Below are 21,132 nucleotides of genomic sequence, written 5' to 3'. Positions count from 1 at the left end.
ATTTTCTTGCAAGAAAAAACAGCAGAATTCAGTCTGAACCCACCTTTACAGACTGTGAATTTGTATACAACAGTTTACGGGTCACCAAGAGCAAGAAATCGATTTCTTCTGTACGCTCATGCACCTGGAAGACATTATCCACAATTTAATTTTCATTAACTCATCCTATTCTTTTTGACAATCTCTGACTTTCTTACTCAATTTTACGCTTTATTTTTGTAACTTGGAATAACAATACATTTTCACTGAAGAAAGCACACACCTTTCGAGCCTAGGCATGTTAAGAACACTTTAAAATCCCAACAAGAGTCTTCAGATGACTACAGAAGCCTTTGTGAAAATCATGTCACTCTAAAGTTAAGAAAATCTAGAATAATAACTAGAAAATCAATCTTGAGCTCTAACTATTGGTTCTACTAGAGTTGACAGTAACAGATGAAGTCCATGATACTGATGCTGGGTAAACCAACTGTACTGGTAAGACCCCAAATGACCCAGGGACTGTTTTGGTTTGTCTGAAAACTAAGCAAATTGAATAGATGTGCCTTATTCCCAGTGGCTTCCAGCTATGACCCAAATACACAACTGCTTTCTAAAACATTAATTTACACCCAATTCTTTATATATCCTAGCACCTGAGCCTTCTGCCTTCTCCTTACAATTCAGCAAATACTTCTTCCCAACATTATCCATGATGACCATATCCCTTTCTTGAATTACAGTTTAAATATTTAAAGTGCAGCACCTTTTTCTGGAGTACAGCCTTCACAAATCAACATCCATGTCCTGGAAGCTAATCAGCATATTCTAATATAATATAAAGATAAGACTTATATTCAATGCTGTCCCATAACAAAAACAAATCTAGCTAAGGTAGTTTTCAGGCTGACAGTAAGGTCTTGCTGTGAGAAGTCAAGATTTTTGGTCCTGGTTTGTTTTAAGTATGCTCCTAAATGTCTGCAGTTCTCTGAGAGGGATGAGAGCTGCAATTAAAAATGCTGTGGAGAACATTCCACTGTTAAAAATGGCGACGGTGGGCTCAAGATCACCATCTCTGTAGGAGGTATGGGGGAAAAGGTGACATATGGGAAACAGGAGGGACCAGAATCCTGGCTGGGGAAGCAAAACACACACAAGTCTTGACAGATGGATGCTGCTGGAAGTGGTACAAGCCAATAACATCAGTTCGAATTACAGCACCCAAGAAAATAAAGTTTGAAAAACCTCTGCATAAGCCTATTCTCTTGTATAAGGGGCCAGAAAACTTCACTCACTTTCATATGTAATGAATAAATCTTAAAACTAAAGGAACAATAACACTTTCTGTATATGCACCTCTTATGGTTCAGCATTTGAAACTACATTTAACGTGCAGTTCCTTATTAAAGGAAATATTAAGGTTTCCAACACTCTGCTAATACACTGGAGTGCTCAAATCTTTTTCCATGAAGGCCTCTGATACAATTCCTTAGGCTTTGGGGTTTTTTTGTTCTTTTTCTGTTTGAATGAAGTATTAAATTTTCTTCATATGAAAATGTAACTACTTGCTCAATCTTTTCCAGGTTTCCAGTGTACCATTTCAGGCGCAGTCATGACAGCCTTGTTACTGTCATAGCCTAATGGCACACTAACTATTGTCTCCCTGATCCTCAAATATCCAAGAATATTGTAGCTCTCAGCTACAATACCTGTAACAGGATAAAAATTATAAACGCCACTTACAAAAAATACAAGATAAAGAGCTTTGTAAGCTTTGCAATACAATACAAAGAAACCCCCAAAAACCAACCAAGCACCCTCCAAAAAAACCCACCAAAGCCCCAAAGTCCTCTTCTGCATCACTGCATCCCAAAATGTCATACATCCTACATGTGATTTACATTCGTGATTTGTGACAGCACAATTTCACATCTGACTATGAGTAAAAGTCAAATATTGCTTTCAACATAAAAGAAGCAAATACACATGTAAAAATATACAAACTACAAGTGTATTTTCTTTAGCTTTTTAGTGAATTGACGGCAACAATAATGAATCCACACGAGTGAACTGTACCCACAACCAGGAGCCAGAACTTTCACAGAGGTGTTTTTCAGGACACCCCTGAAGAATAAAGACTTTGTAATATCCAAGTGAATGAAAAGTAACTGCCTCCCCCTGACAGGCCTAGATGGACAGGTTCTTGAATTCCACAAGATAGATTTCAAAAAACATTTCAACGCACCTATATTAAAAGTTAAGTTAACCAAAAACCCTCCCCACACCTTCAGTTCTAATCTTGTAGCTCGAAGGAACGCTGACAAGCCTGTATCAGCAAGTGTTACCTTACACAACTTATGTAAAACATCTTTAAAAGCAGATGTCTGCACTTCTCTTCTCTTGCTAGGAAAAGAGAGAGAAGAGAAGGCTTTGTTAATATGAAAATTAAACTTACTTCCAGTAACTTACTTCATCAATGAAAATGTGTGTGAACTGAGTCAGGCTTTTGGCACAAACTATTTTCTGAAGAAGAACTCCAGTTGTCATATACAGCAACCTCGTCTCCTTTGTCGAAACATTCTCTAAACTTAACTAACAACAGTAAGAAAAATACATATGAGCTGGAAACATATTTATTGTAGTTATCGAAGCATGCATGTGAAAGAACTCCAAAACCAAACACAGTGTAAACCCATCAAAATTTTTTACTCAAACTTGCACAAGTTTCCATACAGAAGGGTTCTTACCAGAACCAATTTAACTGATTTTTTTCGTTTGGAAGAAATTAAAAAAACAAAATTAAACTCTGAAGTTTTATGAAGAAACAAAATTCCTTGCTGGGGACTTAAGAGAATTCTTCAGACTTCTAAAGGTATCTACATACACCATCCTTTCCACTAATATATTGAGCAAGAAAAGGATTTTGCCAAATTGTAGTCTGTTTACAGGACAGGAAAAGGAAAGAGGTTTAACTCCTCACCAAGACCAGGCAACTCACTCCTGAGAGAAAAGTTCTACAACTCTATATGAAGCAGATTTTTGATTTCTAACGTACTTGTGTAACTTCAGCTATCTCACATGTAACCCACGCAGGCAGGCAGAGCTGTGACCATCTTTTCCTGTGCAGCTTTACATCCGCCTAGAGCAGACACATTGCACTCCACCATTTCCCTCTGTTTCTACTCAGCTCATACAAGTGCTGGTGAAACAAGCACAACACATCCACATACACTGCCCTGAAGACAGTCTGGAAGTACAGTACCATTTCAAGTCTTTGAGACTCACTAGCCTAATGAATCAATTTAGCAGTTTTACGGGTAATTAATTCAAGGTATCAAAAATCACAACAAAGGGTTTATATATAAATGAATTTGAAACAACATAAATAACTGTCTTGGTCTTGGCTGGGATGGAGTTAATTTCTTCTTAGTAGCAGATACAGCGCTGTGTTTTCAGGATTTAGTATGAGAATAACGTAGGTAACAGTGGTGTTTTGGTTACCGCATGTCATGTGGCACAGAAGAAAGCAGATTTGGGATAACAGATGAAGCAGATGCCTGACACATAAGGGCCCATGCTATGAACAACTCTGTCACTCTCAGTGAAAAACCAAACCCCTCCAGACCTGAAAACTGTACAAAATCAGATTTAAGGGTAACAAAAAATACCTAACACACATAAATGGCACCACATATAGCTTATTAGGAAGTAACCTGTAACTGCATACCTATGAAGAAACAGAAACCTCTAAATGCATGCTAGCAAACATATACATATTACCCTAAGTGAAAGAAAGAAAGGAAGAAGAACAAGAAACAGAAGGAAGCAGAAAGGAAGAAGAAACCAGCAAATATTCCCCCCAACAAAGGACTCCAGAAGCAGACAATTCTTCATGGACATCCCTCCCACTGTAAACACCAGTGTGAACCCACTGGCCTGAGGAACCAGTGCAGCTTATCCAGAGACAGCTGTGGCCTAACCACCATCACAGCAGCTTAGTGTGGGTACTGACAAGGAGCTGATCAAAGCACCAGGACCTGTGTCAAAAGAGGAATGTGGCATCAAGTTTATAAACGGAGGGACAGAGCTGAGCTTGAAGCTGAGTTGAACAAAGCAAACGGAAGAGACGAATTTAAGAGGAAAAACTAGTTTGAGTTTTTCACACGTTAAAAAGGAACAGGAGTTGTTTACGAAAGAACCTGGTCATAAATGCATTAAAGTTCTGACAGAGCTGACAAGTAAATGTAATAAAGTCAAACAAAGTCAGTTATTTAAGGAGTTTAAAGAAGACAATACAGAACATAGTTCTCCTGCAACAATTTCAGTGATTAGTAACATAGACGTGTCTGATGCAGACAAATATTTTCTGTTGGAGGCCCACAGTTGTTCAAATTGACAAGCTGATTTAATTACAAACATTTAGCAGGAGACAGATAGAAACCAGCAATTCCACTTTAAAAGCAGATTCTCAACATTTCTTAAGTACATTAGATATGCTTAAAAGTAATCAAGAAAGAACATACAGTAAGTTTTAATGCATTTTAAAATACAATTTGAAGTTTTCTCATACCTGGTATCCTACAAGTCCACCTAGTGTCCATGATCGTTCCTTGCTAATCCACCTGGCAAGGCTGCTGGCACTAATTTTCCGAGGCTGGGTAACAGCAATGTTGCAAGGCAGAGACTGGTTCATGCAATAATTCAAAATATATTGTGGAATCTGTGTGCTCTTTCCACTGCCAGTTGCTCCTTCTATAATCACAACTGAATTGTTTTGTATCAGAGACACTATCTGTAACAATTTTTCAAGAGAACTTGTAAGTCTACAAAACAACTCAAAACAGGTTTCAAACAGATTTGAAATACCAACAGCTTCCAAGCCACAAAGCAAGCCTCTGCAAAACACTGTGCCATATTTTCTATCATCCTGTAGGCATCTGGAGATAACAGAAATCCTAAAGCACATCAGAACACCACAAAAAAGAATATGGGCACACACTCATGTACATATTTTATGTGAATACCTATAAACAAAGTGTAACACCAACGTTTTTCCTACTAAGATATTTTATGCAATGGTTTTATAAAAAACCCGAAAGTTTTGTGCAGTGTTTAGAACAGGAATGGAAGTTTCTTTTTTAAAAACAACAATAACAGAAACCAACCACCCCAAAGCCACAACAAAACATTATTTTCAGCTTTATTTCATGAGAGAAATACACTGACATTACCTTTTCCCTGTGTTTGGCTGTAGGCATATCCAAATATTTACACTTACTTATTGGCATAGAAGTTGAATCACTTGATTCACACTGAGACAATGAAGTACCTAGGCACAAAAATAACCAAGAGTCACTTATTTTAACAGACAAAAGAGAAACACCAGCAGGAGATTATGACAACAGTATTTGGAAACCTAACTCCTCTGAAAGTTAAATTCCATACTTCAAGTATTAATAGAATTTGTATTTTTTACTAGTAGATTGAAGAGATTTTCTGTGTTCATGCAGCTGCCTTTTTACTGGAAGCAACTCTGAAAAAACACTGCTTGCGCGTGTCAACCACCATCAGTGGAAAGGATACATACAACTCTCTATGCTTCTCTTAATGTAAAAAACTGGATTTTTGCAGTTTGCATTACAACTGCCAGTTCTACCTGTATACCCAATAACTGTTTACAATACAGAAAAACAGATACCTTATTCACGTACATACGTTGTTTCCCTTAAAGTCTGCTGGATCCACAGTGCAAAACAACCCCCAATTTGTCAGGAAGATCATTATATTTCTACCACTTGGCCACTAAAATCTGCTAAGTGCCCTGACGACCTTTCAGTGTGATACTCTGACAGTACACCTTGGCAGGAGTTAGTCCCCATTAGCACTGGGTAATACAGGACAGAAATCTTTCAGTGCCAGCCTAAGTTTTTGCTCAGAGGTCTGCAGTCAGTTTGATCCTGAAAACAAAAGAACAGGTCTGGAGGAGCAGAAGGGGAAAACCTGGACAAGAATGGTAAATAACAATTTTCCAAGTAAAAATTAAACAGTTTGGCTAAAATACCCACGGCATAATGAAATCAAAAATGGAAATGCTTTCCATTTCAAAGAGCTTTCACCAGGTATTATGGCAAAATGGCTACTTACGTACAGGGAATAAAACCCCATAGTTCTTTTAATGTCACCATTTCTCTAAGGAATAGAGTAGTGAGACAATTCTATTATTCTTTTTACAAAGGCAATAGTTATTTTACATTAAAGGCAACAGCCTAAAAACTTGACTGAAGTTACAGCTCCCTTCTTTAGGAAAGCTGTAACAACCTCACACAGCAGTGAAGCAGAAGCAGGCAGAACAGCATCTTAGCGCTATTCCACACCCCTGAATTGCCTCGAAGTGTCAAGGAAAACAAATTAAGTTATTCTAACACTACAAAAAAGCCCCAAAAGCTAGCCAGCTCACTATGAGGGTTTCATAAGGCAATACAGAACAGTTCTCCTAAAGCCACATTCTGAAACACAGAAGATTCTTTTACCTGCACTCTGTAACACAACAGTGAAAGGTGATCATTGCACAAGGATCTACTCAGCAACACTGAACACAAATACAGAACTTGATAGCAGCACCCCTTCAAAATATTAACTGTCCTTTTAAAAATACTTTTGCTCAAGTTTCTAAATACATTCCCCAGAAAAATTCATTTTTATATATATATATATATAGCATTCTGCCACAGCAACACCAACAAAGGCAGACTGGCTTCCCTCTGGCACAAACATGTCACAACTGAGACATCCATAGCTCTGTGTGATTTGATCAATGCTGGAAGAAACCTCAAGCTGTTAGGGAACAAATCCCAATATCAGCAGATTTCCTGCTAGAGCAACATAACCTTCCCACCTCTATCAGGTCTTCAAAGAAATAACTGCAATATTGAAAAGTTAAAATGTTTAAAGAAGAAAGCAATTTTTAATAGTGCTTATAAATAAGGAGGGAGGCACAAAAAATCAAAAGGTAAGATTCATATAATAACCCTCTGTAATTCAGTACAAACCCCAGTGTATTAGTCAGACATCATTAACCTAAAATTCAATTAAGAATTTTATTTATAAAACACAAAGGAACAAACCAGAAGCAAAGAAACAGCCACCAGTATTCACATACCTGCTGAAAAACAGGTATGTGAATTAAATAAAATTAAAATTTAATTAAATTTTTGTGTGTAATTTTTTTTAAACATAACTTTTTTTAGTACTGCTTTTTATACCACATTTCTAGGACAGCAACATCTTACTCTCTCCTAAGCACAGGAGTCTAGAAAAAAAAGGACACCAGAAGTAAACGGCGATCCGATGTTAGCCACAATCACCACGCAGAGTTTAACAACTGACAGCCATACAACCATTTAGCAGATGCTGCAAGTACTAAACACTGTATGGTTTGGGTTTTTTCTATTTAACACACGTCCTCTGTGCTTAAACTGAAAGAAACATTACTGAGTTAGCTTGGGGAACTAATGCCACGACAGCTCTGAGACTTCTTTCTGCAGAGACAGAACAGTTCTGGGCCTCAGCAAAGCGGCAGCTTGAGATGAACACTGACGTGACACAACCAGCAATGAAAATGCCTCGCCGTAACAAACTGAGGACAAATTCCAGCTGAAATCTATTATGATCCTTAGTAAAAAACAAAATGAAATTGAGATGGGAAACTTGAATAACCACCTTAAAAGACCTTAAAATTTTCACCTTTATTTTTTAAACATGAAAGTTGTTCTAAACCATGATGATCTGCTGCAGAAGATAATATTTGAATGCGCACCCCGATTAAAGGTTATTCTACTGATTTAAACAACCATTCAACTGTGCACTCTATACCATACAGTGTAATTACCTTCAAATGTTTGGGTTTGCTTGGGGTTCTTCTTATTTTTCATATCTAATATGTAATAAATCCCCCAATGAGAACTGGTTTTCAGAAAAGCTGGTCACTCCTGCCAATACAGACACTCAGCTACAGGTCTACAGAATTATCAGCAAGGAAAGCACAAAGTTTTGCTTTTTCAATTGTTTGTGCTTTCTGAAAAACATTAGAACCAGGACAACTGACCCAACCAGTGCACACCTTTCTAAGGCATTGTGCTCTAACCTGCACCTTGGATTCTGACACAGAATGCAAGATGCTTCTAACCTGAAAACAGTAAATTGAGGAAGAAGGCAACTGCCCCCCATGCTCATTTAGGACAAGCAAAATATTTCAGTGTATAAGAAGCTTTAATGCCAGTCCATAACAGTATTAATTTCTCTATTCAAAGTCAGTGCAAAAAAGAAACATAAAACTCAGTTACGGGAAAGATGAATTTGCCTGCTCACTTCCCTTCCTTTTCAGTGAAAGTCCTGTAGAGATGTCAATGACTAAAACAGTCCAGTGCCCATGGAAAGAGCAATTTTTCATTATCCCAGTTATTACAGCCCATACAGCAGATGTACTCCCTCTGGTACCTGTTTCCTGAAATGAATCTGAAGAAATCCTTTAACGTAAGATTAGATTTTTGTATTTACCAGTTCTGGGAGAAGAATTTGTACAGCAGTATCTTGCTACCTGCCACTAAGGAATTAAAATGAGATGCTTAAAACAAAATATACTTGAAAGTACTGGTTAGATTAATCAAATGAGATGCTTATTAAATCATTGATCTGCTGAGCTACAAACTCACAAAGTGATTACAGTTTGCAAGGAAGCTCATATGAAAGGAAAGCCAGGAAAGGTAAGGTAACAATTGGCTCCTACACTGAGCCAAAAAGCAAAAGGACTTCCTAGAACATGGTGCTACCTCAGTCAAACACCACATACATGAAGGTGCTGCTAACTGATCCTTGATGAGCTTAATTCAGAGAATTCCTAAGAAAATACTTGTCTGGTGAGACTTCCCTACTGCAATTCTCTTCAACTTACACATATCTTATATACAAAAGGTTTTGGGGTGAGGATCTGTGTTATGACATTTTTCTGGCATGCATCTGTTCTGAATTCAAAATATGTACGGTACCAAAAAAAAAATCATTTTTATGTATCAGAAACAATGTTTCAATTTCTTCTTCTCTGAAAGCAATTACGTGAGGTGGGACCTAGAAGATCTCCAGAAGATACCCATTTAATGGCCTGAAAACCATGAAGACAGAAAATAAAAAAAAGAAAAAGCTGCCATCCACAAAGCTGCGTAAAAATAATTCTGTGTTCTTCAAAGAAAAAAAAAGAGAGAGAGAACTAAGGATTTTAGAAGCTTTCTGAAGTGTAAAGCTCTAGTCTGTACAGCTCAGAATTCCCAAATTTGGAAAAAAAAAGTTTTCCACAAGATGAGTGAAGTGCTAAGTGTCCTATACACCCAGCTCTGGAAGGTTGCCCTCTGCACAACACCCCATGACCCCATGACTGAATCAAAAGTGTGTGGAGCCTGGAAGAGCCAGTACCAAATGTGAAACAAGCCTGGTGGGACAGGGAAGAACTGCTAATGCTCTACTCATTCTGGGTAACAGTTATGACAAAGAGTTTTCTTCTGCTTTTATTTAATCACTTCAACCTCCTCTGCACAGCAGTATCATTTCTACCATGCTCTGCAGAAGGCAGAACTCTAAATGCAGTTCCCTGATGATCTGTTTACCCAACAAAGAAGCAGATCAGGCATTTCTGTTCGTCCTCTGTCAGTATAAAAGCATATGCTCTTTCAAAGAAATTGGAAAGCACAAGATTTAAACTTAACAGAATTTCATCAAGTAACAAGGCACAAAGCAGTGCACAAGCAGTTGCAGTAACTGCAAGATTTAAAACAGGCTATCAATTTGCACAGAAAATATTGCCTATAGTTAGGACAGCAACTCTTGAGAGAAAGAAGCTACAAAAGGGGTACCGATTCAGACCCTTCAGAAAAAATCAGCTTCTCATTTCCATGTTGTGAAGGTTATTTCTTGACTACATTTGTATTCAACACAGCTCAACTCATAGGTCCTGGTCTAGATAAATCCTTGATCATTTATGACAGTTCCCATGTTCTTGAGGAAAGCATACACTTTCAGATCAACATAGCTGATAGTTACAAATATATCTCAAAGCTCTTGAAATCTGAACAATGAGCATATTACATTAGAGAAAAGCAGTCTCAAATGTAGAACAACACACACATTTATAAGCTGTAAAATTAACAGTACAATTCTTATGGCTCACTTACTGAGCTTTTTTATTCTACTATCCTAGCGCAGTATTTCTGAATCTGAAAGTAAAAGTTAAGAGCAGGAAGAACCGAGATTTTCTGAAGCTTTTATGTTATTCTACATCTAGGTGGGATTTGGCAGCTCAGTCTCAGAATGCCGTAGGAATGTTCCAGTCCTGTCACTATCCAGTTTGCTTGGAGTGTGCCACTGGATCACACACCGCTGGGAGCAGAGCACTGATGAGAGCAGGCAGGCATCAACACTGCACAGAACAGCTCCTGAAGCAACTGACTCCAGACAATGAGACAGACAAAGACCAGAACAGGGGGAAGGGGGGGCAAGGAACTGAGGAAACTATCTAATGGATTAATAATAAGAGATTATGTAATATATTAATACTTCAGTTATTTTTTATGGTTGTTTGCTGACTAGATGCTGTTTCAGTAAGTTACAACTGGAAGGCGAGAGCAAATATTACAAGGTAAAATTTCAAGGACAAATATTTTAGGGTAGACCAAGAGAAAACAGGTATTTATAAAGAAAGTACCAGGATGACTACACAGAAATATCTCCTAAAAAGCTTACATTATAATCCTGTTTCTTTACAAGAGGAACACTGCTAGCATCAGTCCCATTCAAAGTCACGCCAGCCACTAGTGCTGCTAAGTCGCCGGTCTATTTCATACAAGATTCTGATTTAACAGGTAAAAGATATCGAATGAGCTACGGTATTGCCTTGCATTAATCAATACCACTGTAGTATTAAAGAAACATCTACAGAACTCAATCTTAGTCAGCTTCCTGCTGTCTCTCCTTTGTTAGTAAAAGCACATAGAAGAACTAAGGAAATGTCATTCCTGAATGACAACACTGGACGCTCCTTCCAGTCTCTTTATTCCCCCATTTCCACTTTTTAATACCTCCTCTCCCACAAATTTTAATGTCAAGGGAACAAGAGACAGTATTTTGTGGTTAGGACAGAAGACAAGGTGCACTGCACATGGAGAACTGGCCAAATGTCCCTACTGCATCTCAGCTGATGACAAATCCCACAAGTGGCTTCACCAGCCTGAGTTCCAGAGGCCAGAGAATTAGCAGATGTGCTGAAGGACAGTAATTTTTAGAAAATGTCTCAATTTGTCACATTTTGATATGCCAGCAGAGGTATACAGAAAGTATTAAGATAATGACACACAGAACAGAGAACATAAATGTCCTTTTCTCGGGAAATCAGCTACATTAACAAATCTGGAAATGAGGAGGCACAGTAGGAGTTTGAAGCTGAGCTGCCCTGACAAGTGAGTCAGCCTCACAGTGCTTTTACCAGAGCTCCTAGGAAAGAAGTGCAACTGAATTTCTCTCTAAAGGCAGCTCAAACCAACAATCAAGTACACAGAGATATATGAATAAAAAATGGAAAAAGAGAACAAAGGCATGAATCTAATGAGTGGTATCTTTTCCTTGCAGGTTTATTTCAATCACAGACCTACATTTATCAATACAACAAGCCAGATGTATGCACATTTATCTATGCAACAGCATTATACATTGTGGTTTCCAGAAAATAAGGAGTTTACTTTTTAATACCATGCTTTATGTATAACAAACTAATGCACATACATCAAAAAACAAACAAGTATACATTCAGTTTAGCGAGGGAGATAGCATAAAGACAACAGGAAGAAAAAGGGACAGTTATATCTGAGTTCATAATAGGAACTAAATGATTTTATTTCTTTTTCTACCTGTTTTATAGACAAGCTGATCATTTCCAGCTACATTCAGCTCTTGTTCCTCTGCTTGTCTGTATTTTTTAGCATTTTCAGTTCCAACATTCTCTGAGATAGGCAGCCTGAAGAGGAAAGAAATGATAAATCAATAAATGCTTCCTATTCCGAGACTTTGGGATCTCTGGAAATAACAGTATTATACAGAAGTTCTCCATGTCATGCAGGAACTACTTCAATGAACAAACTTAAAAAAAAAAAATTAGTCTATGCATTTAGATACTAGCCAGAGGAAAATGCCACATTACATCTTTTTGTTTAGACTCAAGAAGGTTGAGCTCCCAAAATATCATCCTTTAAGGCCTCAATACCTAGGGATTTCTCTTCTAATGAAAGACTACAATTTTCTCTGAAAAAAGATTAAGTAGCTCTGTTTCTTCAATTCTTGACACATACAGTTAGGAAAATGTATATAATTCTTGCATAATTCCCTGGAAATAGGGGCAGTAGATAGGAGGAAACACAACCATCTCACTGCTTGTAAGAAAAAAAATTTTGACTGTAAAGCCAAGAAATTATGGTGGTTAGGGAACAAAATTAACACAATCACCTGATCACTGAATTTTATGGAAATCTGTTACACACAAGGAATGTTAATCATTATATAAATGTAGAGAAATGAGATTTTAATAAGTCCCTTCTACATAAACAGTGTGAAGAAAATCCCATGAAATTCACTAGAGGATAAAGCAGCATGTAATTCACTAGAGAATAAAGCAGCATGTAAACAATGACTGTATGGTTATTAAATCACAGGTGAACTTAAACACAGAACAGTTTTGAAAACATCCAAAGTGATTTTTTTAAACAAAATACAAACTAGAGGTCAAAACTACAGCCTTGTAAATTAACTTCAACTCTGGGCCCTGTGCAAACCTTTACCTATGCAGCAATTCACTAAGGCACAGCAAATCTGTTTCTATGTTTTATGAAAGGATAGTGCTCTGGTTTATTTCTTGACCCCAAAAATAGGCAATGCCAACTCCAAAAACAGTGACACTGAAAATGACATGAGATTTTTTACACAGCCCTTCCAACAGAGGGAAATTCCCAAGACTTTGATGCCACAGAGCACTCACCTTCTCTGCCAAGGCAAACTCTGTGCCAGCTTGGCTCTGCTACAGACAGTTCACTCAGGCCAGTTCAGAACAGAACACCAAGTATTTATCACCTACTGCTGCCAACAAACTAGGAAATAGCTTCTGATCCAATTTTAACAATATTTTAGGCAGAGCTACAGCAATTTTCCCCAGACCTCAAGTATCTCTTAATGCAAGGTTCAGCAGGATTGCACCCATCTGCACAACAGCTACAGGAGTAACAGCTGCCTACACCAACTTCCATCACTCAAACCCTTCTAAAACACTCCTCAAAAAGTAAATCTGCAAAAATATGTAGAAAAAATCAGACACAGGATGTCTGACTGCTTGCAACATAGGTTATTCCACTGAGTGTATATTAAACACAAATAAAACCCAAAAATTCAATGATGTTAACAAAGTCAAGCATTCAGGAGCTGAGGATACCATAATGAAGCTTGGCTGCACAATCTCACCTGGGCAGCACTGTATGCACATACTACACAGATTTTAACTGATATAACCAATTATTTTTTCACTTCCATAAACCTGCAGCCTCACTGGGTACACTGGGCACACAGATTCTGAAAATAAAACCTGGTTATGCAGTAAATGCAGCTTGTCCTTAGGTTCTCCATGAGGAAAAAAGGCATCCAGGGCAAGCAGTCAGCGCTGTCACAGACGAGCAGGTATTGCTTGACTGACAGAGCCCAGAGCAAGCAGCAAGCAAATCACAAAGAGAAAACTCCAACTGAGGAGCTAAGGCTGGGAAAGGTGGGACTGTGCTCCTTGCTCGCAGTTAAGGCCTGGGAGATGCATCAGTATTGAAGCAGTAGCTGAAATCAGTTAAGGAACAGATAAGGATCAGTAATAACTAATGAAAAAAATAAACTTATTAATTAATTAATTATATCTCTTGGAATTTTAAGGGTCTTAAGCATTTCAAAACAGGCTCCCAGAAGTGTGTAAGTATACATACATACACACACACACACACACACACACACATATATATATATATATATATAGTGTGTGTGTGCTTTCAACCTTTGCCTGTACAGCTTGAGAAAAATGAGGACAGCCTGACCTCAGTCATATTCGAGAATAGATTAATTTGTTTTGTTTTGTTTGTCTGTTTGGACATCTGAATATTTTATTTCAAGAATTAGGTTTTCTGTCTTCAGAAAACAGCCCACAATAAATGAACCTCAGGCTACACAATGAATAAACAAGATATTTAATAGCCAGTCATTAGGAATAAACATTGCACACTTGACGTACCAAATCAGGCTCCAGTCTTGAGGAAAATAATATGCAACTGGAAAATTACATATGGGAATATGAAATTAACAAACAGGCCTCGTTATATCATTTATTGACATTCTAATGCTGTACTTTTCTGCATTAATAAAATTAAAAGCTTACAAAATAATGGGGGATTTTAAGCAAAATGGAAAAAACATTACTATAAAGCCCTCTGGAGCTCTCCTAAATCACCAGAATGATACAATCCTTCCAAGTAATCATTATACACTATCAGTGGGAGGCATCATCCTATATACCTGGATGAACAGAAAGGAATTTCCCTTGGGTAGAAATCTAATGATTTTCAACAAAATTCGCTGACAGCAGAAGAACAACGACATTCAGAAATTCAAATCCATTCTAGGCTAGAAAAGAGGAATGCAAACGAAAGGACATTTCTGGATTCTACCCATGAATCACCTGCCTGTCCTATACACCAGTTATTTCTTCCCCATTTCTATTCCTCCTGACAGTCAAAACCTGCCTTTGGTATACCTGCCATGTTATAGCATATATTCCTTAGGCTTCCCACATTCCAGCCTTTTCAACTGCACATACAAAACAGTCAAAATTCTACCGAATTAAGAAGCAGTAAAAAGCATTTTTCTGACTAACACAATCACTGAAATTTGAAGTCACCGACTGAAGGAAATACAGGAGATTTTAAATATTCTGGGTTTTCTTCCTTGCCCCTCATTTTAAAAAGTAGGTGAACTTGACCTTATTCATAACAAGGGCATATTTCATCCTCAAAAGCAGACAGATGTCCATGGCTGAACCTGCAAAAATGTGACATTCTGTTCACTCCAAGTGGAAAAAGGCAGACCAAATTACAAAGCCCTGAGAACACAATCAACCAGTGACTTCACTCAACAAGTAACTCTTGCTACATCCTCAGACCCACCCAGGTAGGTGTGTACATTTCAAGACCTACCAATTTCCAGAAACTCTCAGAAGTAGCAGACAGGATTTCGAGCCTGACCCCTTCCATCAATGCAAAGAGGTACATGCCTCTGCTTGGAAAAGAATGAACACTGTCTTATGAGGTAACAGGATTCTTTCTTCATTCCATATTCTGTGGTTTAACTACTACAACATTTTTCTGAAATGTGAGTGGTCTTGGTACACCTGCCCAGTCAAACTAATTTTGAGCAACTGATTGAAACAAGGTATTTTTCAACATAAAATTAAATACAGCTGCCACTGTAGGGGAATTACGAGATGGGAAACAGGTTTAACACCAAAAATTGTTGATACATTCAATTGTAAATGCTTTCAAATACACTGAGGGTACCTTCCTTTAAACAAATAGAGCTAGAGAAAGGTCTTTCTTTTCTTCAAGCTACAGAATGACCTCCAATAAGTCAACAAGGCATCATAACATATACTGAGTAAATATCTGTATGAGCACTTGAAGTAATAACCAAAGCATTTTCACATACACTTAGCTGCCAAAAACAGAATCAATTGCCCAATCTCAACCATAACTATGGCAGGTAATTTGCCTGGCCCTTTCCAATGACATATTAACTGCAATGCCAATACTGAACATAGTCAATGCTTTTAGAAGAAATGCTTAAAAAAGCTTTATTAAACTATGAGATACATGCAGTCTTATTCCCTGAAAAAAATATTTTTAAACTGCTTACACAGCATATCCAACTGTATAAAGAAAATATCCAAGCATGCAATGAAATTCCAAGGATTAAGGTGCTTGTTTAACCAACTTCAAAAAAAAAAATTCTATTAACCACTTAATTTTGGGGTAGAAGCTTCTATTTAAGGCTTCTATTCTATTCATGTAACTCCTAGGACATGTCCACCTTAGAGACAAAACGGAAACATCAACATCTCCTGAGACTGTGTTTTAAAAAACTCTTATAGATGAACTTCCCGCTTATTTATGTTCTGCCTCATTTAACACAAAAAAATCCCGCGCACGTGGGACTAGAAGTTGAACATAAAACTAGTGACACCCATTTCACAGATCACAAGAGAAGGACTGCCCCAAGTCATGGCTTCTGTCACGCACACAGACTATTCACCTATTTACAGATCTTTGGGGAGGGGGGAAATCACTTGAAAAAAAACCACTTAGCCTCATAACATACAGAGCAATATTTTTCTGTACAATTTTAGTAAGATATATACAGTAGACTGTTTCAAAGCTTCTCTTCTGAAACTAAAGTAATGTGACACTTTACATAACTGAACATTTGCCATGACAGTAAATAACCTTCCACTGGGTTTACTGAAGGACATACTAAAAATTACCTTCCTTTTAACTGGAAGCTGGCCTGTACAAGAGATTTCCTACCTGCAGAAATACACTAACTTCAATGAAATCATGTACTGTCATTTAAAAGCCACGTTTCAGCTGCAAAAACAGACTACTAATACAATTCAGAATAAATGTAACATATTAAAATCTTAAATACAGATTTCACAAAGTCACTACATATTATTTCAAGAATCCAAGAATCAGTTAGGTGCATGCTTTCTTCCCCAGTAAGTGAGCTGTTCTAAAATGTAATTTGCTAGATTTAGTGATAAAATCTTCACAATTAAGCATTTTAAAAGGCTTGCACTGCTCTTCCTGAGGTATAATTCAGATTGCCTGTTTTAAAACCTAAACTAGCGGGGGGGGGGGGGGGGGGGGGGGGGGGGGGAAGAGGGAGGAAGAACACTAAAACAACTTTGTGAAATCCTGAAAAACTCAAATGCTGATATTTGGATTTGGACAGACTATAGAAACTCAACAACTCAGAAATATTTCACATATGTCAACCTAATAGCTCTGCACCTTATCCCCAGTTAAAATCCAAGAAACATAACAAGCACAAATGCCAGGATAAAACAGCCCAAATCCTCCGATTTACTGTCTCCTGCTCTGGGATTTTATGCCGGTGGGATGAACTGCCGGGCTTCAAAGAACTGGACTCTTCTAGGAGATGAGCTGCTGATGAGCTTCTCTTCCTGTATTTGGTTACCAACTTGGTAAAATCCAGATTAAATAAATCTCTGAGAAAAATAAAATGCAAGTAAGAGACTGCTCTGAATTTAGAAGAATGCTCATGAAGATTAGTATTAAAAGGAGGATTGCCTCAATTTCAAATTGATGCCTGTAACTCCCCTGCCTATTAGTGAAGTGTCATCAGCACCAGAGACATTAATGCTACAGACAGCCCAAGTGGAAGAAATCAGCTTCAAACATGTCCTGGTTTTAGTCATCTCAGCACTAGGATGCAATGATAGCTTACACAAACTTCTGTCAGTTAACACTGCTAAAAGAAAAATTGTTCTGCTTTTCACTGTCACAGCAAAAGACCAAACAAGGAGTCTTACCAAGAAGCCTCTTGTGTGGACTCATGGCAATTTTTGCTCATAATTGTTAAAAAAAACAAAAGCAGTAGTCAAATGCTATCTGAAGTGATTAGAAGAGGTAGACTCACCATCTGTCTGCTGCCCGAAACAGCTAGAGTTTTCTGTCAAATCAAAAGAAAACTACACTACAAAGTTGATTAAACCCAGAGTGGCACTCCATTTATAAATGAAAGGAAACCATCCAACCTGTTAGCTGTGGATAAATTATTTTATGAAATCTCTCTCTGCTCAGATGATGGGAGCATTGGCAACCTTTCTTTGCGACGGTGCTGGCTGGGATAGGGTTATTTCCTCCATAGCAGCACTGTTTTAAAATTGGGACCAAATCAGTACTTCTGAAAAGAAATGTTTTAGTTACTCTTGAACAGCATTTTCACAGCATCCAGGACCTTTCTGTTTCTCATACTACATCCTCTCCTGTTCCCCATAAATAGGCCGGTGGGTGCACAAGGGTTTGGGAAGGGGCATAACCAGGAAGGCAACACAAACAGATGCCATTTAGTGTCATGGTCAGCTACAAAAAGGGAGCGATGTTTCAGTTGTTTGCCATCTGTTGTTCAGAACTTGGCTGGGCTGCCCATGAGAGGTGTTGTGGGGTTGCCTCTGCATCACTTTGTTTTCTTTCCCTCTTGTTCCACTTCTTAAAACACCTTTCATTTTGAACCCAATTTTTTTTTCCTTTTTCTGTTCCATTTCTCATTCCCTATTCCACTGAGGGGGAATAGCAGGGCCTGTGTGGTGCTTAGGAGTCTACTGGGCTTAACCCACAACAACCACCAGCCCTTCACACAAAATCTATTGGCAGCAAATCACAGAATATGATTATTATCAACAGAGAGTGAGAAAGAATTATGGAACACGCAGCACTACACCAATGTGTTGGGAGGTTAGCTGGTGGTAATGCTTATGATCTGCTATCAGCACTTTTGGTCAAGTAAGAATTAGGGTAATAATTTCTCAGTGTCACACTGAGTTTCATTCATAAAGAGAGCTGTACTTCTTGCCCCTTTCAACTGCAAGAGTCAATAGCATCTCAGATGGTACAGATGCCATAAAATTTCCCAAAGAATAAGAAGCTTCTCCTCCAACCATTCTCACCATTTATCACGCCTGGATGCTCACATCAGCATCATGTTTGGTTAAATGGAGCTGGTTTTGAACAAACTGCTGTTCAGCACCAACTTCTTCTCAAACTGGCTTTGCCAAAAAAAAAAAAAAAAAAAAAAAAAGGTTTAAAAGCAATACTTCTAAGTGACATCTTAATTGTCAAGTTCCCCCCCACATTTGTGATGTCAAACAGGAGGAGACAAAAGAGGAATTCCACAAACAGATGAGATTTAGAGTACCAGATATTTTCAGGTTAATAGTTAGAGCCACGAACCCATACTTCCAGTCCTTCACACCAAGCCACCTACACGGCAGAACAAAACCACTCCAAAAATGAGAGTTCTTCCAACAATCCTGGGTTTGATTGCAGCTCTTCAGTACAAACCATACTCAGAAAACACTGGTCACCAAACGTTACCTTAGGAGGAATTCCTTTAACATGACAGGTACTAACCCCACACTAACAATCCTTTCACCTCAGACAAAGATGAACTAATAACTTCCTAAATACACCTTGGAAAATGAAGAAGTGAATAGAACCGTGCATAATTTATATCCAGGGTAAAAGAAAGTAACAGAATAAACCCAGCAGACCACTGCAGGAGCTGTTCTGCCACACCCACCAGAGAACACTCGTTTTTCTGACTGGGGATGCACAGAGTTGACCACTAAGACATAATTAAGTAAGCTACTAATAAAGACAAACTGCATAGTGCCTTCAGGGAAATGACCCACCATCAGCCTAAGTCAAGCCGAAATTTCCACTCTGACAGAGCACTTCAGATCCATGAGTACATTTTAAAGATAGCTGGGTAGAAAGAATTTTGACTCTTAACAAAGCTTCCAGGATTAACCATGGGCTAGAAACTGCATAAACTACTGCTCTACTTTTGAGGTCCAGCTTCCAGTGCCAGCCCCACGTGAGTGGTCAACTATCTCTTCACACACCTGAACTGCATACAGAAGCAGAAGCAATACAAATTTTCAGCTTCAATGCCCTCCTAGCAATGGGAAGATAACCATGATCCTCAGGATCCTGGCTTGAATCTTCAATGATGCAACCAAAGATTAGGCTGAAAAACAGAAGTTATAGGTTTCTCATTTAATTACTTTGCACACCTTCCAGTATGCATCTTTAATTTGCAAAGACACTATAATGGTTTTACACTGTCCAGCAGTTTACTTGCAGATTGATAGAGTGGAAAAAAGTGGTGACATGTTAACTGTGCTGTAAAGGAGGTGGCAAGGAGCATTTTAATTTCATCTGAAAATCTGTCAGGACAGTTCTGTCATAAACCTAGCTCCCTTCCTTTTTCATAGTACCACATACAATGCAATGTGAAAACCTTCCAGTTGAAGAGGATTAATAATGACATTTGAATTTTTCCAATGTATAAGTAGTATCAGCTTTAATAACAGCCATACACGTCATCCTTTATGTTGTATGACATCTAGAACAAATTTAGAGAACCTTTGTTCTCCCAATCGTTCAACACACCAGTGGAGGGAGAAAAGTAGGAATGAGAAATACTTAAGAGGAGCAAAGACAGTCATTAGAACAAGGGCAAGGAGAAAGGCAGCGTTTCTCATACCATGGCTACTGTTTAGATTAATAGGAAGAGACCGGATAACTGGAATGGAAAATGGCTCCTTCAGCGACCTTTAGAGTGCACAGTGCCATCCCCGAGAATGAACCTTAAACATGGATATGCTCAAAATATTCATCAAGGAAACAGGGAGCAGGCAGCTGACAGCCAGCTGAGAGAGAAGCAATGTCTATGGTAAGACTTACAATTCTGGGCTTTTTAGATCGGTTTGACCTCAATTTGCATCTCCTTATCATTCTATTCCTTTAATTAGATTAACGTGTCTTTCATGGTACACTGTAGGTGTTACAAGCTGGCTTCTTTAAACACATTTGAAATGTTAATTAAAAATGCTAACAGCTATGCACAGTAATGAAAAAGTATAGAACCATGAGATTGATGAAATTCATCTGGAAGAAGCATTTAATGTAGCGACAAAATCCTGAGCAACTGTCAAATACTCTGCTCTGTCAACACTCACTTAACAAAAGCTTTAGATGATCTTTACTAGAGAAAAACTATTCTTAGCTGTTTAAAAATGACAGCAGAACAGCCTGATCCCCCTCTAATGGGAGATAAGTCTTCCAGCATCTCAATGGCCTGAAAGTTTAGTTTGATGATAAAAGCAACATAGTTATTTTTAGCACTCTATGGGCATAAAAATACAGCTCTAAACTGTGACCTACAGCTATGCACAGCCAA

At 38.1% G+C, this 21,132-nt stretch overlaps 1 protein-coding gene across 1 annotated transcript in view; it reads right to left on the bottom strand.

Annotated features, from left to right (window-relative positions):
* The window catches only part of TDRD9 (tudor domain containing 9), a 68,876-nt gene that overhangs the window by 39,336 nt on the left and 8,408 nt on the right, over positions 1-21,132 (bottom strand). The window contains exons 2-6 of the mRNA XM_066188914.1: positions 11,928-12,034; positions 5,211-5,308; positions 4,550-4,771; positions 2,449-2,571; positions 44-124 (exon numbers count right to left, since the gene is read on the bottom strand). Coding sequence (XP_066045011.1) covers positions 44-124; positions 2,449-2,571; positions 4,550-4,771; positions 5,211-5,308; positions 11,928-12,034 — 631 coding nt within the window. The remainder of the gene's footprint in view (positions 1-43; positions 125-2,448; positions 2,572-4,549; positions 4,772-5,210; positions 5,309-11,927; positions 12,035-21,132) is intronic.

Source organism: Chamaea fasciata, unplaced genomic scaffold (genome assembly GCF_029207755.1).
Source record: "Chamaea fasciata isolate MVZ Bird 193981 ecotype frontalis unplaced genomic scaffold, bChaFas1.0.hap1 SCAF_7, whole genome shotgun sequence".
In the NCBI taxonomy this organism is placed as follows: domain Eukaryota; kingdom Metazoa; phylum Chordata; class Aves; order Passeriformes; family Sylviidae; genus Chamaea; species Chamaea fasciata.
The sequence above is the reverse complement of the archived record's forward strand: the minus strand, read 5'-3'. Positions and strand labels throughout refer to the sequence as shown.